Here is a 23,760-nt window from a genome sequence, read left to right as displayed (position 1 = left end):
AGTATCTACCTTCAGCTCAGGTCATGGGATCCCAGGATTCTGGGATCCAGCCCCGCATCAGGCTCCCTGCTCCACAGGAAGCCTGCTTTTCCCTCTCCCACTCCCCCTGCTTGTGTTCCTTCTCTCGCTGTGTCTCTGTCTGTCAAATAAATAAATAAAGTCTTAAAAAAAAAAGAGCTTTAGTTATATATCTCATTTAATCCTCATTGCCTGTATTAGTCATCTTTCGCTGTGTTAGATTTGTCCCAAACACAACAAGCATTTATTGCCTCAGAGTTTCTCTGGGTCAGGAATTTGGGAGCTGCTTAGTTCAATGGTTCTGGCTAGGATCTCTCTAAGGTTGCCTTTAAGATCTAGGCCAAGGCTGCATCATCTGAAGACTTCCCTGGGACTGGAGGATCTTTACTCACATGGCTGTTGGCCACAGGTCTTAGTTCCTCTCAACATGGGCTTTTCCACGGGGCTGCTTGCGTGTTCTCACAACAGAGCAGCTGGCTTCCATGAGTGAGTGATCCAAAAGGGAGCAAAGAAGAAGCCTTAGTTTCCAAAGTTGCCCATTGTCACTTCCACTTTATTGGCTGCAGGTGAGTCACTGGGGCAGGCCACATTCCAGGGAAGGGGATTAGGTTCCACTTGTTGAAGGGAAAGACTATCAGAAAATTTGTAGATATATTTTAAAACATTCATAAATCCCTATGAGATGATTGTTGTTAAACAGTTTTTATTGTTTCAGCCATTTTAGTGAGAAAAATTAGTTGACTCCTTATTTAGGCTTATCTCCTCCTTCCTAGCCTCTACCCTCTACTGTGCTTGGACTAGTCTTCTCACTGTCCCTCCTAGACAGGGTATTCTTTCTCAGCCACACCTTCATTCAGTGAATACTTACTGATGCTTGTCTGTGTGCCAGGCATATTATGGAAAATGCTGAAATAGACATGGTCCGTGATGTCATGGAGCTTACAGTCTAGTGGAAGAGAGAATCCTTAATCAAGTCATCACACAAATAAATAAATCATTGTCACTTCGAAAAAGGCCATGAAGAAAAGGTATTCCTGGGCCTATTCATGCTGTTGTTCCCTACCTATTTCCTAATGCCACACTTACCTATTTAACCTAGAAAGAAAACCTGCTTTATTTTTATATATAAAAGGCTTACTTCTCCGTCAGAGTCTAATTTGAGTCCCACTTCAGTGAAGCCTGTCCCTTTCAGCCTACACAAATATTCTTTTCTTTGAACTTTGTTATTATCACATCTAGTAATTATTTCTTTAATGTTACCTACGTACCTCCACCCCTCTACCTCTCTCTCTACCTCCCTCCCTCCGTCTCTCCCTCCTCCTCCCCCTTTCTCACTCACATTATATGTTCCTGCCACCAAGCCTTCTTTCTATTCTTCAAATATGCCAAGCTCTTCCCTGCCCTGGGACATTTGTCTTAACAATTCTCTCTGCTTTGAAATGTATTTCATTCAGTCTTTGACTAAGTCCTTGTTACTAAGATCTCCGTTCAAATTTCACCTCTTTTTTTTTTTAAGATTTTATTTATTTATTTGAGAGAAAGAGAGAGAGAGAGCAAACATGAGATGGGGGAGGGTCAGAAGGAGAAGCAGACTCCCTGCTGAGCAGGGAGCCCAACGTGGACTCAATCCTGCGACTCTAGGATCATGACCTGAGCCAAAGGCAATAACTCAACCAACTGAGCCACACAGGCGCCCCAAAATTTCATCTCCTTATAGAAGCCTTCTCTGATCATCTAATCTAAAGTAGCTCCCCAGTCACTAATCAGATCACCTTATTTTAATTTTCTTCTAATGCACCCCACCATCCAGTGTTTTTCTTATATAAAATTGTCTGTCTCCTTACACTAAAATGTAAATACCACAAGATCACTGGTATGGAATAGGGCTCATTTGTTGCAGTAATGAATGAATGAAAAATGGCCTGAAGCTCGTGAACGTACCCCTCCTAAAAGGAAAGAAGGAAAGAGGCCTGAGTTATCGAGCTCCTGGGCTTCTTACCGGACTCCATGGTTCAGAACACGCTGCTGCTTGCTCCAGGAACTCTGTTGAAATTCTTTGCTAGTAGTTAATCTGATACTTTCCTTGTTTTTCTTTCACCTTCTACTAGGATGTAAGCTCCTTGAGAGCAAAACCTCGTGGTCTTGTTGGCCACTGTCTCCACAGTGCTTGCAGCAGTGCCCAGCACTGGTCGGAGGGAAGAAGAAGGGATCAGGTTTACTTTGTCTGCTATCCATCTGCTGCCCGCCACAGTGTTAGGCAAATAACAGGTGCCCAGAAACTTCACTGGTTACTCTGTGAGGCCGTTCTGAATATAATTGCTATTAGTAGATCTGTGTCCTTATCCTAGAATTTGGGGGCAGGAAATCAGTTTGGAATGAAGAATCTTTTAAGAATGTTTTGAGCCACACTGCAAAGGTGTTAGAATATGATCTCAGCCGCCTGTACAAGTTCCCCCAGTCCTCATTCAAGAGAGAAGTCCAGCTATTTAGAATTCTACCCCTACATAGCAGAAGGGAAGACACATTTTATTTTTATTCAATTCCTATTTTAATACGTGTACTGCATCAGTCAGCGCGTCAGTGGGTATTTATTGAGTCCCTTCAGATACAGAGTAGTACTTTGGTTGAGCTATTGAGTTTGAAATATTAATCACATTGTTAAACCAAAACCAAATCCCCAAGTAGTTTAAAGTGTTGTCCAAGTTCCTGTAGACTGTATTTTGTGATGATGGGCTTTTACTTTATAATGTATGTTCCCACTTGGTCAGGAACAAAAGTTCAGTAAATAACCAAGGTGTTATTTTTTACCAAAATGAAATCTTTCAGGGGTCCTTGATCATTAGCTTTCTCCCTGTCCAGTTGTTGAGGAATTGTGTTGTAATCACTGCAACTTGTCAGTAACTTAAGATTTTGGATCTTGTAGCTGCCAGGAGTAGGGTAAAGAATAATAGTTGCCTTTCCCTCTTTGGCACTAGTGTTTAAATTGGGCAGGGAGACAGGTGCCTGGGTAGCACAGTTGGTTAAGCTTCAATCCTTGGTTTCAGCTCAGGTCGTGATCTCAGGACCCTGAGATTGAGCCCTGCATCGGGCTCCGTGCTCAGCATGGAATCTGCTTAGTTTTCTCTCTCCCTCTTCCTCTACCCCTCTCTCCCCCCTTCTCTCCCTTTCCCTCAAATAAATAAATAAATATATTTTTTTTTAAAGTGAGGGCAGGGAAGGAAGAGGTATTACTGCTGCCTTCCAGATCTCAATTCTATCCAATATATTGTAGTTCCTCTACTCTTATGAGCAGACAGCATATAATGTCTGGATCACAGAAACACATAAAAGCCAAGGGCGGCTTGATATTATCATCAGCTTTGGAGTCTGTGCAGGAAGCATTCATTCCAAATTTTCTTTTCATTGTTACTCTCTTCCTTTCAGATTTCTCTGTTGACTTCTGCAGTAAACCACCTCAAAGCCAACGTTAAGTCAGCTGCAGACTTAATTAGTCTGCCTGCCACTGTAGAGGGACTTCAGAAGGTAAGTGCTACATGTGGGCACTGAGATTAACCTATTGCTGTTCCTTCTAACAAGTTTTCTTTGAAAGCATGGCATTTGAAATCAGCTACTCCAAGAGGGCAATAATAGAGTGTATCACTGTGTTCTAAACAGTTCAGAACCTCTCTGTTTTGGTTTGGTTAGTTGGGCCTCTAATTTGCAACAGGTGAGTTTAGTTGTGGTTTTTATGGATTTACACCTTTTTATTTGGCTCTCTGAATCCCGAGATTGCTCTTCTGGGGCTCTTAAAGGTTAACATACGTGGGTTTGCTTCTCATCACTTGTATTCTCAATTCATCATCCACAATGTCTTCATGAAAGCAGACCAACTGTAGAAGAAAGTTGCTCTAAATTGCTATTTTTTTTTCATGGTTGAGAAAGGTTTTTAAAAAATGTAATAATTGGGGAAAATGCAAAAATTCGAAGTTTAGGATATGATAAGTGTTGGCAAGGATGTGGAGCAAAGGTAACTTTCAAAACACTCTTGCTGGGTGTATAAATCCTCTCAGCAATTCACTCTTATGTGCCCTAAACTCTAGGGCCTAGGCAGAAAATAATTTGGAATTCCCATTTACTTAATCCCTAGGATTCAGGCCCAGAGCAGAAGGGAGTAACCAACCAGCTGAATAATATGCAGCAATCTGTAGAGCTGGATGGGAGAGTGGTTAGGGGTAGGAACGAAAAAAGAGTACTTAGCTGGAACACAAGCAAATCAGACCCTGCAGCAGGAAATGGAAGAAGGGATTCTGGGGCTTCAGGGAACCCTAAAGAATGGGTGTTAAATCTAAGATCTTTGACTTTTCAAAGTTAGTGTATAAGAAGTTTGATTTGACTATATGCCAGGCTCTATAAACATATAAATTGTTTCCATAAAGGAGTGAAAAAGTCATCTGCCACTTGCAGAAACAGAACTTGCTATTTTGTAACCATACCACCTGTGTGTGCTCAGTCTCCACAGTTTGCTACTTATCCAAGATGGTCATCTGCTCAAAATTTAAAAGGGGAGGGTGGGGGAGGGGGAGGAGAGAAATGTGATGAGCCAGATTCTTGCCATTTTTCCCAGCAGTCAAGTGGAAAAAAGGTAGGCCTCTGTGGTCTTTAATACAGAAGCAACTCTTGGGCGCCTGGGTGGCTCAGTTGGTTAAGCGACTGCCTTCGGCTCAGGTCATGATCCTCGAGTCCCACATCGGGCTCCCTGCTCGGCGGGGAGTCTGCTTCTCCCTCTGACCCTCCCCCCCTCATGTGCTTTCTCTCTCTCTCATTCTCGCTCTCTCAAATAAATAAATCTTAAAAAAAAAATCTTAAAAAAAAAATAAAAAAAAATACAGAAGCAACTCTTGCAGTCTTGCATTAGAAAATGACATTGGTTTATTGCATTAATTCAATAAACATTTGTGGAGCTTCCTCCAGTTTGTGCCAGGCACTTTGCTGTGAGTGAGAATACTAGTTTCACGGTTTTGCTCTAGAATTCACATGGCTCTGTCAGCTGCTTCCTTAAAAAAAAAAAAAAAAAAAAAACTTAAACAAGAGCTTACTATCTTGCATCCTAATGGGCTCATACATCCAGCAAGGGAGGATCGTCTAACAGTAGATGTCTTTGAATGCCCGTAGCTTCTGTAACAACAGAGCTCACATAGATAACACCCCAGCTTAAAGACTTTTACCCAGTGTGTTTTCTCTTTGGAAATCTGTGCGCTTATAATATCAGATACTACTTTTAATACAAGTGGCTCCATTTTGAAGTAGAAGGTCATCTCAAATACCTGACTTCAATATATCTCATGATTTTTTTTAATTTTGAAAATGTCATCTCTTGGTCTTTTGGGTTCTTGGCTGTCTGTATAATAAAAACAACCTTGGTTTAAAAAAACTAATGTATTTACTATAAAACTGGGGCGCTTGGGTGACTCAGTCGGTTAAGCATCTACCTTCGGCTCAGGTCATGATCCCAGGGTCCTGAGATCGAGTCCTGTGTCAGGCTCCCTGCTCCGCGGGGAGGATGCTTCTCCTTCTGCCCCTCCCCCTTTTCATGCTCTGTCTCTCTCTCTCTCTCTCAAATAAAAAAATAAAAATCTTGAAAAAAATAAAACTATAAAACTGTCAGTATATCTTAATAAGAGGACAGCACCCACCAAATAGTAACACTCTTTTGGATATTCCCTTAGGACAGGCCTTTTTAAAATGTCCCATATTTCCCAAGTCTCAGTCCACTTGGGCTCCTTAAGCCTAAAGAAGACTCGCATCTCATTCCACTCAGCAGTTGCTGATGGGATTCTAAAGCAAAAAAGGAACAAATGCTGCCAAATGGAATTTTTCCTTCATCTCTGCAACACTGGGTTTCCCAAAGCCAAAAATGGTTCCACCCATTGTCATTCAAAAGTCATCATTTGCTCCTGACACAGTGGCAGGCTACAGGGTTAGCTGTGGCCTTCTGCCACCTACTACAGGGCTTGGTAAGGGCAGTTTGTGGGAGACCCTTATCTGTGGGTCCCAGATTTAAGAACTAGTTTTTGTTTTTTAAGAAAAAGACTTGTTTTTTATCTAGGAAAAGTCCTTTAAATTGGGAAAATTATTTGTTATATATATATAATTTTATATATACAGGTGACCCTAGAATGATGCAGTCCACTTACGTGGAATTTTTTTTTTTTTTGTAAATACTGTACAATACCGTAAATGTACTTTCTCTTATGATTTTCTTTAGCTTACTTTATGGTAATAATATACTATATAATACATATAGTATAGAAAATATGTGTTAACTGTTTATGCTATTGGTAGGCTTCTGGTCAACAGGCTGTTAGTGGTTAAGTTTTGGGGGAGTTAGAAGTTACATGTAGATTTTCAATATAAATCGAACAACTGTGTTGTTGAAGCAGACAGCATATATATATAAACATAAACTGTATATAAACATAAATGTGTAGTTTCCTGTTAATTGTGTCTGCATAAGCTACATGAAATTCAGTTTGAAGAGACTTGAAATAATTAAAAACACTGAGCTTCATTAGGTCAGTGTTTAATGTAAAATAAAATCACAGTGATAGACCACTGCATTCCTAAAAGAATGGCTAAAATGAAAAAGACTGAGAGTAGCAGTACTGATGAGGATATGAAGGAACTGGAATTCTCCTACACTGCCAGTAGGAATGTAAAGTGGTATAACCATTTTAGAGCACATCTTGGCAGCTTTTTAAAAAGCATATATCTACCATATGATCAGCCATTCACCACCTAGGCATTATGACGAAAAAGCATACAACGAAGGGAAATAAAAATGTATGCCCACATGAAGACTTGCACATGAATGTTGACAGCAGCTTTATTTGTAGTAGTCAAATACTGAAAACAACCTAAATGTCCATCAACAGGTAAGTAAACTGTCTTGTATTCATATGATGGAATGTTTCTCAGCAACAAGCTCTGGCTACAGCATGGATAAATTTTAAAAAGGTGAAGCTGAGTGAAAGAAGCCATACCAGAGAAACAAGACCAAAAAACCCCACATACTCATTCACTGGTCCTATTTATACAAAATTCTAGAACATGCAAACTGATATGTAGTGGATCATTGGCTGCCTCGGGGTGGGGGAGGAAAGAATCACAAAGGGGTCTAAGGAAACTTGGGGTGATGGATGTTCATTATCTCGATCATGCTAATGGTTTCCCAGGTGTATATGTCAAAACTTACCACCTATACATTTTGAATATGTGTGGTTCATTGTGTATCAGTTATATTTTAGTAAGGCTATTAGAAATTTTAAAAAGGAAAAGATGCTGGCCTTACAACATGTTTCTGTTCAGAGTGTAGCTACCATTGGCAACACTTTAAACAGCGTCCATCTTGCTGTGGAGGCAATACAGAAGACTGTGGATGAACACAAGAAAACCATTGAGTCACTGCAGAGTGACATGGTAAGGAAATTTACAAATGCTGCGGGAAGTCAGCATTCTGCCTACCCTCTTCTGTGTAATAGGAGTGATGCCATCTTCCCTTTCATCTGAACAGACCTTACTATGCACCTTTTTAAAAGATGTAATCTGTAAATTACGCAGGTAAAGAGAATAAAATTAAAAGCTGAGTCTTTTGCAAATATACTAGAGGAAATAACAGTAAGAGACAGTTCCTGGGTGGAATGGGTAGGAAGGAAAATGGAGAAGGAAAGGGAAGTGTCACAGGTATTGATTGCTACATAACAAATCACCCTAAACTTAGTGGCTTAAAACAACATGTTATTACTTCTCACTGTTCTGTGGGTTGGGAATTTGGATGGAGCTCCCAGACTGAAATGGTGAGAGGCCAAGTGAAGAGGACTCTAGAAATGAAAGGCCATCTGGGATGTTCCGGCTCCAGCCAGATTCCCAGTTGGATGCAGTCGTGAGTGCTTGCACGTGCGTGTGTGTATGAAAGTGTGAGAGAAAGAAAGACTTTAGCCTGCACCATGTGAAACAGAAGAATACTCCCATACCTGCTGAGCCCAGTCAACCCACAGAATCATGGGAATAATGAATTGTTTTAAACCACAAAGTTTGGGGATGATTTGTTACGCAGCAGCAGATAAGTGAGACAGAAGCAAACCCCTGCAGTGCTCAGGAATTGTCTTCAAATGTCTCTTCATGTTGTGTGGGTGTAAGTGGTCTACAGTCATTCTGAGGCCTTAATCAATCACCTAGTGAGTAGTCTGCTCCATGAAAGATTTACGAAGGGAGAAAAGGATGGCATAGCCCTTGCCGTCTTGCTGGGGAGATGAGTTATATGTACATGAAATCAGGACTGTTCAAGGCACACAAAAGTTCCCCAGCTTTTCTACTAATTTCTAGGTCTATCCCACATGCTCTTTTCCAGCTTTGGAGTTTCAGGTTTAAACTGGGCAGTTTGTACCAAGGAGACCAGGGCTATATTAGAGCTCTAGAAGGGGACGGTTTTTCATTTCTTCAGAACAAGTATTCCTCACTGGTATTTAATGGGGCTGACCCAAAGGAACAGTTGTTGAGCTGGTGTTCAGACACTCTGGATTCCAGTTCCACCTCTGCTGCTGAGTAACTGTGGGATCCATAATAATAAACTCAACAATTCTTTCATTACTCTTATGTTAATATTTTGAGGATTTTCTCAAAGTAATAAATATTTTCCAAAATACATGTTTCTTAAGTCAAAAATTCATGCTTTAGAGAACCATGGGGTTTTTTTTCTCCCGCCTCTCTATTTTCTTTATTGTTGCCTTTTGTTTCTTCTAAAAGCAGGGTTGATAAATGTCTAGGATTTCAAATTTCAGGGAAAACCGTTTATTTTCCCTAATTGCAATCTGTTGTAATTAAATCTGCCTCTTTTAAACTTCCATGGTTGCCAGTGGTAATCCTCCCCACTGGCACGTTTTATACTAAGTCATAGATATGAGCCCTGAAAGATTAAGCCATGCAAGTTTTTCCACTAGAGGGAAAAAGTGTATATATAAATGTGCTCATTCTCTGCAAAGAGAGACTTGAGCGCTGGGAAGGGGATGGGAAGGGAAGGGTAACCTTCAGACATAAATCTTGGCATGTGCTATTAAAACTGGAAAAATGAATAATGTGCATGCTTCGTTGTACTCAGTGCCCGAGGCTAGTGGTTACATGACTGGCTACTCTTTGAGTGCACAAACCTCTTCAGTCCTGGGGAAGTGATGACACTAGCCAGGTCCAGACTGAGTTGGCCCCTGAGAGTGTTAGTGATTCTGTAGTTTCTCTGGGAGTACAGGTAATGGAGGAGAGGAGGGCTGGTTTCTGGGGAGTTCATTCCATTCAGAGACAAGAAACAGACTGGGAGGATCTCAGTTCCCTGACGAGTCTGCGTGCTGCTGGTCCAGTCCATGCTTCAGGCTGGCATCCCCAAGAGTACCTGGTGCCCTTGGGGCCTAGCACAAGACTGGTCACACTGTAGGCTCCTGGGAAGTAATTGTTGATTAATCTGTGAATGCCCCCTCTGGGAAGCTAGAATGTTTTAGGACCATCCCAGATGGTTAAGTAGACCTGATAATTAGTTGTTGCCTATACTAAACCTCCATTTCTGTTAACAGAATTGGCACTTCTTGAAAGAGACCAGTGGAAGCAACCAGATCATTCCATCACCTTCAGCCACATCAGATTTTGACAATAAAACCCACAGTGAGAATTTGAAACAGGTACTTTCTGTCTCTGGCTTTACTCCCTGTGCCCACAGTGGACTCTGGGGGCCACCTGAATAGTTGGGCTCAGTGTTGTCGTGCCTCATCCCATGCATATATTTGCCTGCCTGAGAGCTGAGCAGATAGCAATGTGTGTTGCTGTCTTAGGAATCCAAGATGCTGTCCTGGTTCTTCTTTGGCACTCTGCTTTTTTTCCCTGCATGTCAATCAGTGGAGTAAATTCCTTTTCACATCTTGGAAGACATAGAATAGCCAGATTATCCTGAAACTGTTTATGAAAAATAGCAATCTGGGCAAGTTTAACATTTCTAAAATGTTGGAAAGCATATCCCTGGAAGTCAAGATTTTCTAAAGACAAGAGGAGGGAAAAGGCTATTGAGTTCAGAATCACATTAAAGAAAATAAAGGAAATCTTCACTAAGAAGAATTCCTGTCCTGAGTTTAATGCCCTCTAAAACCTGTAGTCATCATTCCTTTTTAAGTAGCAATCAGTACTGGAGAATGTCAATAAAAATAATTGAATCTTGTACTAAATAATGCACTACTTGTTATGGTTTTGCTACATGAGCCAATTCAGTAATTGGTATTTTTCCTAAGGTAGTTTTGTTCTGACAAATTAGGTTAATAGGCGTTTCAGTTAATAACCCAGCAAGCTTTCCCGCCAGCAGGTGAGGTAAACATTGGGAAATCAATTCCCAACCTCTCAGCTTTCTGGGACCAGAAAGTGAATCATGTAGGTAGTCCCCTTTCCCCTCTTGTCTAGCTGAGGTCAAACAATTCCAGAGGGAGTGAACTCGGAGCAATTTAGAGTGGAGGGACAAACCCAAGACAGACAATCAATGGTCTAAACCAGGAAAAGGCGTTTACTTCAGTAACGTGACAGTAATAGTTGTTTAGTGCTGCTGGCCTGCTTGTCTAGTGTATGTCTTTAGCTGGATTCCACAGTTTGATTTATTTCCACTCCAGGATATCCTGTACCTTCACAACTCTTTAGAGGAGGTAAACAGTGCCCTAGTGGGGTACCAGAGACAGAATGATCTTAAACTCGAGGGGATGAATGAGACAGTCAGTAACCTTACCCAGAGAGTCAACTTGATAGAAACAGATCTGGTTGCTGTGAGCAAGGTAGAAAAGCAAGCGAACCTGTCCCTCAGCATGGTAAGCCTTTTTGGATCTTTTGTGGTATGTTCTGTGTTGCAGTGTGTTTTGTCTACATGGATGACACTCCACAGATTTTTCAGATCCAGTCCCCTGGCATATTTGAGAGGCTATGCATTCATACCATGCTTCACACTAGCTTTGTGATGTGAGTGGCACAGGCAGAGTTAGCCCCGATCTGGAAAAGGGGGGGTGTAGAGGAGTTAGTTGCTTGCCAGGGCCTCACCCCAAGCCATTGGCAGAAATGGCAAGCCTCCTATCATATTACCAGTGACCCGTCTGGTAGGGAAGCTCTGGCACATATTTCCAGGGGAGGTCTTCTTGCTCTTTTTTAAGTTGGTAAGGGTGGGAGCATTGACAGTAACAATGACTGAAGAATCTTTTGCTGTCTCTTTAAGCCTGAACTTTCAAATTTATCCTGCTTGGTCTGCATGTTTGGGTGAACCTTTTGCATATAACGCAGGAAAGCCATTTAAAACAGACCAGACTAGATCAGCTCCTCAACTTGAGAGATCATTGAGTCCATCCTGCCATTTTATGTGAGAATACTGAGTGACCTAAGTCATTGATGCTGGCAGACCATGTGTTTTACTGGTTTTCATGTTATTGTCAATAAAATGTGTGCTTTTTAATCCCCTTCATATAGACGTTGTGCTGAGATCCATGGGGATTATTTTTTAATAGCTACAAGCCCCACTCTTAAAGATTTCATACAATGAAGACACAGGCATATGTAAAGAAATGCAAACCTAAAACAGGAAATTATACCATAAATTGACATAAGCAGCAGAGCTAGAAACAAGCCCACAAGTAAAGTTGAACTCTGGCCCCCGGACATCAGGTTTTGAACCGGCTCTGCCACAGTGGAGCCTTGGCAGCTTGCTTGATGTGGCTTGGAGGGTGACAGATCAGAAGACCTGTTCCCCCTCCTGCTTTACAAGGGTGTGTAATTTACTCCAAAGCTGTGAAGATTAAAGGAGCCTTATTTTAAAAAGCCCTTTTGAACTCAGCTAAGTAGGGGCTAGGAATTTGGGGTGATTTGATGAGTAGTAGGCCTTAAAGGTTTTCAAGGCTTATAGTGAAAACTTTCTGCCACAGACTCCCCATACTGTCCCTCTCCTCTCCACTTTCTTTTCCTCCAGAAGAGGAAATTGTTAGTAGTACCATCTGTCCTGCTGTGTCTTCCAGCAGCATCCTACCAAGCATGCTTCTGGGTGTTAAGTCCTCTCACTGTTTATGCTTCAGAAGTTTTAAGGTTTGTGAAGCCTCAGGTTCAGCTTTGTATCTCAGCAAACTTTCTCCCTCTCCTCTCGTTCTCCTACCGGAATTTCTGTTGAAAGTGCTCTAAGAGCCTTTAAAGAAGTTTGACCAATTTGTTTTAAAAGTGTTAGAGGTTGTTTAAGTTTTATTTTTTTATTAAATATTATTTATTTATTTGACAGAGAGAGAGACACAGCAAGAAAAGGAACGCAAGCAGGGGGAGTGGGAGAGGGAGAAGCAGGCTCCCCACTGAGCAGGGGAGCCCGATGCAGGGCTCGATCCCAGGACCCTGGGATCATGACCAGAGCCGAAGGCAGACACTTAACCGACTGAGCCACCCAGGCGCCCTGATGTTGTTGAAGTTTTAATGTTTGCCTTTAATCTTGTTGTTTTTACCCTTTAAGATGGATGATAGAGCCACCGCTCTGAAAAGAGAGTCCTTGCATCAAGTGACCAACAGAACAGATACATTAAAAACCCAAAGCATAAAGATAAATAAGGGGGGCTTATTTTGAGGTAAAAATAATACATCAGCATCTTTGTGCTTTTGAAGGGCACCTGGCCACTCCAATCAATAGAGCATGCAGCTCTCAATCTCGGGGTTGTGAGTCCAAGCCCCAAGTTGAGGGTAGAGATTACTTAAAAACAAATAAACCACAACAGCGTATTTGTGCTTTTGAGCTACTGTTTCTTTCTCAAAAGGAGCACTTTAGTCTCCATTTGCTGCAACTTCAGGACAAAGTGATTAGTAAATTAGTATATTAGTGAACAAGGGAGTACTTTATCAGGCATCTACCTTGTGCAAGGAGTTGGGGTGACCACAGTGAGCAGGACAGACATGTGACCCTTATTCTGGTGGAGCTCAAAGTCAGAAAATCATTAATACATAATTGAACAGATAATTAAGCACAAGTATGGTAAGTGCTACAAAGAAAAACTATAAGGTATGATGAGGATGTTAGCAGAGATCAGGAAAGCTTCCCTAAGGAAATGAATTTTCTTTTTTAAGATTTTTTATTTAGGGCGCCTGGGTGGCTCAGTTGGTTAAGCGACTGCCTTCGGCTCAGGTCATGATCCTGGAGTCCCGGGATCGAGTCCCACATTGGGCTCCCTGCTCGGCGGGGAGTCTGCTTCTCCCTCTGACCCTCTTCCCTCTCGTGCTCTCTATCTCTCATTCTCTCTCAAATAAATAAATAAAATCTTTAAAAAAAAAAAAAAAAAAAGATTTTTTATTTATTTGTCTTAGAGAGAGAAGGAGTGTGCAGAAGCAGGGGGAAGGAGAAGCAGGTTCCCTGCTGAGCACGGAACCCAATGTGGGACTCGATCCCAGGACCCTGGGATCATGACCTGAGCCCAAGGCAAATGCTTAACTGACTGAGCCAGCCAGGCGTCCCAGGAAATGACTTTTAAGCTAAGACAATAAGTTATCTGTACTCATGACAGAGAACAGAGGCGGAGATCATCGAAAACTGGTGACTAATCAGCATTTTTTTTTTTTAAAGATTTTATTTATTTATTCATGAGAGACAGAGGGAGAGAGAGAGAGAGAGGGAGAAGCAGGCTCCCAAGGAGCAGGGAGCCCGATGCGGGACTCGATCCCAGGACCCTGGGATCATGACCTGAGCCGAAGGCAGACGCTTAACCATCTGAGCCACCCAGGCGCCCCAGCATTTATTTTTAGATTGCAGTCTCAGTACATACGTAGTCCATTTAAGGCCCAGCCCGTTCCTTTCACCTTGTCTCTTCCCCTGTTTTTTTAAGTTCTTCCCTGACATATTGTCAAGGTGGGACAATCTGTGATATGCTTTGATATCCCAGGAAAGAAAGTTTATTTGCAACATTCTATGTGATTAGACTGTTAATATTATAAGAACCGGAGTAAGATAAAGTAAAAGCCCAGAAGATTGTGGCTGAGTGGCTAAAATACCATCTGAGATGCCCATTGTGTGTGAGGAGCTCAAGGATATGAGGTTCAGAGGAAATGCACTTGGAAATGAACCATACATAGTACAGGCAGTTTTCGATGTAATACTTTCCATCTATATTCGTTCTTCCCTGTTTCATATAGTCTAGCGATATTAAGATTTTAATGCTTTGTGAGCTAGGCTTTTGTTGAGTTTTCTAACTGCTTTTGGAAAAAATAAATAAAAATAACCCACCTGGGGAATGACAAGAAAAACCAAAGATCCAGATATACATGTTGAACACAAAAAGTCACAGGTGGTTACTGCTGGAGATTCATAGTGATTTCAGCAACAGTCCAGATTTTAATAGTAAACCTCAGAATCAAATGCAGCTCATGCACATTTTTTGCCTAAATTTCCTGGTTTTGTTTTCAGACCCTTTGTGTTTTAAACTGTCATCCCAGTGTGTTGGTCCCTTTGTCCTAAGCATCCCTCATCTAAGCATCCTAACCAGATATAATTTCTCCCTAATTTCTTTGTAAACGCAAGTATTTAGTACCTAGCTTTAGTCACCTGTGTCCATATATTACCTCTATAATAAACCAAGAGCGATCTTCTATATGGTAACTATGAGAGTAGAAATAAAGATGAGAGGGAAATAACTGAATAAAAGAAAGTGTAATAAGTTGGTGCTGTCACTGAACATAGGATTAGGGCCTTTCACACTAGGCTAAGCAGTTAGAAGAGCCTAAGCCTCATAGAAATCAGACTTCTCGGGGCGCCTGGGTGGCTCAGTCGTTAAGTGTCTGCCTTCGGCTCAGGTCATGATCCCAGGGTCCTGGGATCGAGCCCTGCATCGGGCTCCCTGCTCCGCGGGAAGCCTGCTTCTCCCTCTCCCACTCCCCCTGCTTGTGTTCCCTCTCTCGCTGTGTCTCTCTCTGTCACATAAATAAAATCTTTAAAAAAAAAAAAAAAAGAAAAGAAATCAGACTTCTCTTTTTTTACAATTAAATGTATTTTTTTATATGCCACTCTGGGTCATCCTGGGAATGAGAAAGGGCATAGAGAAGAAACTTTTAAAAAGATATAAGTAAGTTAATGAATTAGGAATTTTGCAGTTCCTTCTGTGTGTTCCCAACAGTTCCTGCCACCAGTTGAATCCTCACATAGGAGGGAGAGAAGGAAAAGCCAGGGTTGGTTGCTTTTTTTTTTTTTTTTAAGGTGATAAGAGCATAACACTCTCCCTAAATTTGTCTAGTCACAAGGTGAAGTACGATATCAGGAAAATTATTTAGTGTGAAATAGTTCCTAGAAAATAACATCTACTCATTTAGGAAATTGGTGTTGCATGGGCACCTGAGCAAGGGTACATTTCGTTTACTGCTGACACATGCATACCTTCCCCCATCAACCAGATGTTCACAGTGAATCAGGTCATCTGTTGCATAATGTTCCCTTTATGATCTAGCCTCAAATCCCACTAGACCCTTATCAACTCTGAGTACCAAAGGTATTTCTAGTATTTGTTGATTCATTCTTTTATTACTTTTAATAGGGAACATACTGGAAGTCAAGCCCTACATGCTAAATAGGCTCTGGGAATATAATGAGGAATCAGATAAGGTCTCACTTCCACCTTAAGCCTTCTGTGATCTTTGTTTTGGGCAGAAAGAAGATAGTTCAGATTCTCAAGTATCCAAGCTAAGAGAGAAACTGCAGCTGATCAGTGCTCTCACAAACAAACCTGAGAGCAACAGGCCTCCAGACACCACTGACAAAGGTGAGATACTCAGGGCTGGCTTCTGAATATTTCACGCAGGCTTGGGCAGCCTGCCTCCCACACAGGGAGTGGGGAAAGGTGTTCCAGCAAGACCAATCAAACTGAGGGAATGATGCCTGAGTGCATCGAGATGAAGCTGATACACTTTGGTTTCATTTAGAAAAAGCCCATTTTGTACATGATTTGTATTCCAGACTATTAAGGAAAGAATGGGTAATGTTTAGCTTGAAATAGACTTCTCCATGCTGTCTGCATCCAATTATAGGCAAAAATGTAACTGTCATAGTGTATATTAAACCAGCCCTAAATGTTGTTTACGGAGTCTTTTCATTACTCTAAGTGCATAAAATTTACTTAAAAATAAATACTAGTCCTTCTGAAAAACCATTAACAAATGATAGATAGGATCATTGAGTTGGAAAGGCCCTTGGCTCTAGGTAGGGATATACCTAATCAATATTAGCAGATGCCACAAGGATGTAACCAAAGCACTGAACTGGGTTGGCTTTGACCCCTACTCCCCACAAATATTTTTTCATTTGGGGGAAAGCATTACAACCTCTCTTACTCTCTTTCGGATGGGGGACAGACTACAGTGGGAGGCTTTGTCCTAACATCATGCTGCATAATCGTATGAAAGCCCTCTTTCAGCACCAGCTGATCTGGTGGCACATACCCCAGGTCAGGCTTATAGTATGGCTCCTAGGATATCAGATATCCAATGCTGTTCTTACTTGCAGCTTAAACTCTTAGCATCTAAACCTATATAATGTACTATATAATAGTACAAGGTACTATAAGAGCTTCCCATGGGCTTCCCACAACTTAAACCCTAATGTTATCTGATACTGATTGATCTTCACTTGCCTACACAACATATCTCAGTCCATGCCTTTAACTTCAGGTGGTCACTGTGCTACTTAATTCTGAACTGTTTCTCTTAAATTAAGTACATATGCAATTGCCCTAAAAAGTGACTTTCAGTACTGGTTTAATTTGGTGTCAGATTCGATAATACTACAACGGTATGTGTTTGTTACAGAGCAAGTACAGAGTTTCACATCAAAGCCGTCGGCATTGCCAAAATTTCCACAGTCTCTTGGAGATCAAACTGAGAAAGCTGTGCAGCTGAGACCTATTGCCCTACCAGGAATTTCTAGCATCAAAGGTAAATTTTTATACCATGGAGTAATAGGGAAAATGTTCAAAGCTCAAATTTTGTAATTTTTTTAACTTGTAAGAAAAAGAATCCTATCTAACGTTGAGCACTTCCTGTGAGCCAGATACTTGATATGCTATGCATTACATCATATAGTCCTGTTAACAGTCCTGGGAGCATAAATATTCATGTGTTATACCCATTTTCTCAGTAGGGAGACTGCCTGAGGCCACACAGCAAATAATGGACTGAGGCAGAAAGGCAGTCTGACACCAAAGTTTGCACTCTTAACCAACGCACTATAGAGCCTTCGTTCATTGAGTGCCTAATTAGACCCAGTGCTAAGCAGTAAAAATACAGTGCAAGATACGATCTCACTTTCCTCAAGGATATGACGGTTTAGTGGAGAAGGCAAATAAGCAACCACAATATTGTGAGATTAGCAAAATGGAAGTTGACCCTATTTGCTAAGGTCTTCCAAAAATGAGGGGTCCTTTGGCTGAAAATCAACAAGATAAACTTTAGTAGGAAGGAGATGATTCCCAGTAAAATGTGTTTGCCTTGCTTTCTTCAGCGTATATGCTGTTCTTCATTGTGATGTTTAGAGTCACCTGATCCTGCATTCGATAACTGCCTGGAAAATCAGCCATTCCCACCCACCTACCTTTGTCTGGCTCTCCACCTTAACTTAGATACTGTTCCACCAGGAAACAATTTCCTACCTCCTAGGACTGGATTAGATGCTTCCTCTGTATGCTCTGTATAATATTGTATATTTGCCCCTGTTTAGCACATGTCACTCTGTTGTAATTTCCTGGGAAGATAGAAAATTAACTTTACTCCCAGCCCCTAGCATAGTGCCTGGTACAGGTGAATATCTGTTAAGTGAATGAGTTATCTACGGTCTATAATTAATGCTTAAAACATTAAGACTTATATAGCCATATAAATGCAATTCCTTTTTCCCCTTATCCCCAGTTTTTTTTTTCTTTCTATTTTCTGGGGAGACAGGAGAGTGTTAAACTGTTGATTGGCAATACAAGTGCCTTCTCCCACTTGCCATTTATTACATCAAAAATTGAGAATGAATGGAGGAAAGACTGTTAGAGCAGATTAAGAAATAGCCATCTTAACATTTGTACTTCAGTCTCTAACATGGGCCTTACGTACTTTGGATGACTACACTTTTGAAATGACCCAAAGCAGCAATAAGATTTTTATTTGAATACTACTAACAATTTTATAAGCTCATGCCCTATACACACAAAAAACATTTTCCAGCTAGCCACTTGGTGGCAGACATTGAGAACAAGCGTCCCACCTGCTTTTTCTGGCTTTCAGAGCTTTTGAGATTCTCTAGCTGCTTCACTGGATCTGTCTCAGGACTGAAAGTAGGGCCTTCTTCGAAAGCTCAGAACTCCTTGATTGACCTTGTATTGCAACAGCTTTCTGTCCCTTCAGGCCATTTCCATTCTTCCTAAGTACCAAACAGCAGGAGGCCTATAGAATCTAGGTGTGGGGTTGACTAAATGAAGAGAGGAAAAGGATTTAGGAAGACTTCTAAAGAAACAGAAGCCTCTGACTGTCTTCTGGTATTAGAGACTAAATCTATTAAGTCATTCTGTGGGGACACAATCAAGTCCTTTTAAAACGTTATGTAAATAATCAGTCCTCCTTATTATGGGCCTTTGAGAAAATACCAGAAGAGACTGTTGATAGAAACTGTCCAATCCTTTTGGCTCAAATAATACCTTCAAAATTGAAAAGCTATAGATCAATGGGTGATACTACTCTCTCTCTTAGCTGGAAGAGAGCACACAGGTGCCTGATGCTTTATACATACTGTATATATCGCTTCGAAAAGATCTGTAGTCTTTTGCTTTTTTTTTAATTGAGATGAAATTCACATACCATAATATTCACCCTTTTAAAATGTATAATTAAGTGGTTTGTAGTATATTCACATGTACAACCATCAGCACCATCTAATTCCAGAACATTTTTTTATCATCCTGGAAAGAAATCCTGTACCTATTAAATAGTCACTCCCTGTTCCCCCACGCCCTAGCCCCTGGCAACCACTAATCGGTCAACCAAAATCTTTGGATTTGCCTGTTCTGGGTATTTCATATAAATGGAATCATATGATCCATGGCTTCATATCCATGATTCTTTCAACATGGCTTCTTTCACTTAGCATAATGTTTTCAGGGTCCATCCATGTTGTAGCATGTAGCGGTATTTCATTCCATTATATGGCCAAATAATATTCCATTGTATGGATATACTACATTTTATCCATTCATCAGTTGGTGGACATTTGGATTGTTTCTACTTTTTGGCTATTAGGAATAATGCAGCTATGAACATTCATGTACAAGTGTTGGTGTGGGGATATGTTTTCATTTCTTTTGAGTATATACCTAGGAGTGGAATTGCTGGGTGATACAGTAACTGTTTGACTAACAGTATGCCATAGTCTGTTTTACGGGCTCAGCTCCTATCATTAGCTCTTAAGGCCTCACCCGTCCTTTTTACCCATTCAACATAAGAATAGAATCTGGTAAATCTAAAAGGAAAGCCTTGGACACAGAGAATGCCAGCCCATTCGTTTCTCTGAGATTATCTGTCACTGCTTCTGTTTTGGAAGGATAGTGCCAGTGTTCCTCTCATTCTTAAAGGGTCAAGAATTGGTCTTTCTGATTTAGTGAGATAGTAAGTCTTACCTTTTGGAAACAAAGTCCGCAAAATAGCTTTTAGTACTTTGCATTCAGCTGAGGCTCCTTTTTAAACTGTTGAGTAAATTTAGTTATATGTATAGACATACTCATTTTTTTGTAATTCCTTTTTAACAGATCTTCAGGATTTATTCCACAAGACTGGCCAGGACATGGATGGGAAGCTGACCTATCAGGAAATCTGGAACTCTTTAGGTTCTGCTGTGCCAGAACTAGAGACTTTGAGAGCATTTGATTCTGATGGCGATGGAAGATACTCTTTCCTGGAGCTAAGGGTAGCTTTAGGTGTCTAGCCTCATCAGGCATATTTTAGAAATGGGTACATACCCAGGACTACCTAATATCTACTCACCTAACACAAACAGCCCATCGATCCTCCAGTCCTCCAAACTACTGTAGCAGACACATTGCCACCTTTTAACTTGTTTGAAAAGGCTATAAAGAAAAGTTATTTTTTTAAAAAAGAAGGCCATTTTACCTATATGATATTCAGAAATCTATGATTTCCTAAAACCAATAAGATCTTAATTTCAAAATTGCCAGGAAAAAAGTCAAGCCCTCTTTTTTTTCTCTTTCCTTTTTTTTTAGGGAAGGAAACCTTATCTTTTAAAACTGGAAAATGTGTATATAGAGAGAATAAGCCACCTTTTATATTTCACATAAATTTGCCTTAAATTAGCTGCACTTTATACAGACTCAGAAAATGTCTTTCTTTTAAAAGCTAGACCTTTTCTGTTTGTAAATATTTAAAATGAAAGAAAGAATTGTGCATATTTTGTGGGAAGTCGGAAGAATAGTTTGAAACAGGCTGTGAACAAATGACTTGTTATTAAAAATCGCTAATGTTGGTAACAGCTGAAACTATGTCCATGTCTCCTTAAGACACCCTTCAGGTGCTGCTGTGGGGTTTGCCTTGGAGGCTGGAGGAATAGATTTGGGGAGGTGACCCTGTAAGGACAGTGCTGCCTCCTGGCTCAGAAAAGTAAGATTCTGGCTTTTTGTTCCTGTCCCCTCAACTGATCCCAACCTGTGAACCAGAGAAGCCTTGTTGGGGGTTTTTTCACTTTTAATCCTATTTCAGGGTTTATGAGCATAAACAGTTATGCAGTGGGGAGCTACATTTTCTGCACTGAGTGAGCTAGATTATCTTCCCCCACCCACCTACTCAAACCTCTCTTAGCTGCAGCTGGCTGCTGCCTCTGATGCAGGCTCCATTCTGAATGGGAGGGGCTGCGCTCCTCGGCTCACTGTCTCTGCCCGGCTACCCAGGAGGGGCTTTAGGGGATAGCTTTGCCCCTCATTGTGACCCAGGAAACTCCTTGACATTTTATCTGGAGGCCTACCAAGAACGTAGTATGTTCCTCTGTGCCCTAAAGCCAAAGGGGTTGTGAAGTGCAGCACATGAAATCACATCAGGTTCCCTTACAGTTGTCAGCTCAGAAGTAGCTAGAGGCATTGTGTCCAGAGGATGCCAACCCATATCAAGTAGGCCTGGAGCAGGGGGGCACCACATGATGGCAGCAAGTTTTTTCAAATCTCTTAACAAGCAAGTGCAATACACTTCCCTTTAAATATTTCCATAGGCCTGGTATGAAAGGTCTCCAGACTGGAAGGAATCACACGTCCGTATTCCCTGTGTGTGTGCTGTGCTGTTCTTAGACGCAGGCTTTGGGCAACACAAAAGGAAGAATTTTGTGAAACTTAACTGTTCTGTAGGCCAAGTCAGGGAGAAACTAGAGCTTTCATGGCACAGACTTTAGTAGAGCTCGTTTCCATTTTCACTTCATCCTAGTTGCCCTGTTACCCAGGGATGCCATCGAGCTCCTTTAAACATTTAAGGGCTGTTTTTTTTCTTTATGTAGTCTTCAGTTTAGTGTTGGCTAACTTTGATTTTTTTTCTGAAAGTGTTAACATTTAGTTAAAGCAAGATGAAGTCTTTTCCCATGAATGTGTCTGCTTACCTCATTATGGCTTGTGCTTCTCTTTTTTTAAAGAAAACAAGATTTTTTTGCCTACCTGAGCTATTTCTCTTTCTTGGAAAGGTTAAAATATAGCATAAAGTTAGCCTGGCACTTTAGGTAACTTGAAGACAACTCTTTTTCTTCTGGCTGCCTTCCTTGCACCCCCCCTTTTTAAATGTATATACCCTTATAGATTTTGTAACAACCAAATAAAATTCTAGCAATAAATTGACCTATACTGCTATATTTGTATATACTGTACCATAAATAATATGTCTGTACCTGGAAGGTATTTTTTTTGAGAACTGATTTATATGAAATATACTTGAGGGTAATGTAGCTTGTCCATTTTAGTTTCAAATTCTTAATTCATGGGCAGATACTCCGAGGACCCCTTAAGTCTTTGTTGTCTGTACTTTTCTTTTGTATCAGATAGCTACACCTGGAGAAGGCAGTTTTGTTTTTCAGTTTCTCACCTGTTTGTCCCACCTCAAGCTCAGCTGGCTCGCATCATCCTGGAGCTAGCTGGATCGTACCACTTGCTGTCACATCAGGCAGAGGTGTTCTGGCCACACTCTCAGACTGACTACCCTTGCTGTGCTGCTGCCCTAGCTCCCAGGCAGAACGAGGGCATCAGGTTGAGATTCATTGGCTTAAGAGTTTGATGAGCCTATTCTTCAGTGTTAATTTGGGAGTTTTATTTGCAAGTTGTCTGAACTTCCCCAACCTGTGACTTTTGAGCTGTACTCAAGCCTCCTTGCCTCATATCTCAGCTCTGAGAGGAAGATTGGGTTTTGGTGTTTATTTCAAATACTTTCACCTTTTCACCCTGGCAGCTTCTACTGAGGCTTTCTTAAGTGACCCAAAGCACAGCTTCTCGGTTCTTCTTTGCTTTTGCCTGTACTATCTGGGATAATGTTTACTTCAAGAGCCTCCCTAGAAATCAGAGGACCAAAAACATGTTCTAGGAAGAGAAGAATCAAAGGAATAGAGAACCTGGCTTAGGGATAAGGGTAATGTCCTCTTAAGGGCAGAGAGGGACCTGGCACTTAGGACAGTACACCCCTCACCTGCTGCTCGCTACTTTTCCTGCCAGTGGTGTTTCCTCACTTTACGTTTCTTTGCTGGACGTAACTCCGTTGCCCCCACCTCCCACTGCTGGTCTTGTGGTCACAGTTGAAGACTTTGACTGTGATGGGCTCATACTCATAATGGCCTGCTGTTGAGTTGTTTTTAGTGACAGCTTTTGTTTGCTACACACCTCATTGGCTTACTTACCAACACCAGCTAGATGTGGTCCCTTCTTTCATATCCTAACCGGAACACATTTGGGTATTCCTGAGACTTTATAGAGTGTGTATTGTTTGTTATATGAACCTAACCTACCTTGTTGTTTTCTCATATTAAGAAATGTAAATCTACTTTGCTTTAGTGGAGCTATTTTCGTAATGTATGAGCAATTTTGGTTCTGTTTGGAGAGTGAATTCAAGGTCTCTATGACTTGAGCTTTGCTTATTTCATATCAGTAATACAGCTATTTTAATTTATCTAAATAAAACATTTCCTTTTTCTCCCACAGTGTCTGTGATTAAAGGTTCCCCCCTCCCACGCCATACCTTCAGTTACTAAGAAAACAAAAATCTGCTTTGATCCCTATTTGTATAGACTCCTTTCTCCTTTTGAAAGCAAGAACTAACAAATGGTGAAGAATCTGCCTTAAGAACTGCAGCATCTAGCCTGAAGAAGTGAAGGCTGCTGCTTGGGCATCTGCAGGGTTGGGCGGGGTTGGTAATGGGAGAGGGAGTCCCTTCCCTTCTCTGTATCAGCCAAGCTCCACTTGGGTCTCCATTGGTGTTTTGCGTTTTGGGGTTTTTTTGATTTGGTTGGTTGGTTGGGGTTTTTTTTTTTTTTTTTTTTTGGTTCTTGGAGGTTTTTTTTTAAGATTCAGTGGAAGAGCATGTTGACAAGGAATGTTCCACTGCCTTTTTATACAGGGGGTCGGGGTGGTGACACCCATTCCAAGAGAAAGGTCATATAGGGGCTGGGGCTTTTACACACACAGAAAAAAAATGAGAAAA

The 23,760-nt window shown here is 41.1% G+C and overlaps 1 protein-coding gene across 3 annotated transcripts in view; it reads left to right on the top strand.

Moving 5' to 3' along the window:
• EFCAB14 (EF-hand calcium binding domain 14) overlaps positions 1-23,258 on the top strand; it is a 40,643-nt gene extending 17,385 nt beyond the window's left edge. Inside the window, exons 4-10 of one of the 3 annotated variants that reach the window (XM_027598607.2) lie at positions 3,442-3,540; positions 7,363-7,473; positions 9,615-9,719; positions 10,689-10,880; positions 15,713-15,824; positions 16,867-16,992; positions 19,839-23,258. In XM_027598607.2, the coding sequence (XP_027454408.2) occupies positions 3,442-3,540; positions 7,363-7,473; positions 9,615-9,719; positions 10,689-10,880; positions 15,713-15,824; positions 16,867-16,992; positions 19,839-20,014 (921 nt within the window). In that variant the 3' untranslated portion in view covers positions 20,015-23,258. The remainder of the gene's footprint in view (positions 1-3,441; positions 3,541-7,362; positions 7,474-9,614; positions 9,720-10,688; positions 10,881-15,712; positions 15,825-16,866; positions 16,993-19,838) is intronic. The other 2 variants (XM_027598617.2, XM_027598627.2) reach the window with 2 other exon arrangements.
• The last annotated feature ends 502 nt before the right edge of the window (positions 23,259-23,760 follow it).

The sequence above is a fragment of the Zalophus californianus genome, chromosome 4 (genome assembly GCF_009762305.2).
Source record: "Zalophus californianus isolate mZalCal1 chromosome 4, mZalCal1.pri.v2, whole genome shotgun sequence".
In the NCBI taxonomy this organism is placed as follows: domain Eukaryota; kingdom Metazoa; phylum Chordata; class Mammalia; order Carnivora; family Otariidae; genus Zalophus; species Zalophus californianus.
This window is presented reverse-complemented; position numbering and strand designations above follow the sequence as displayed.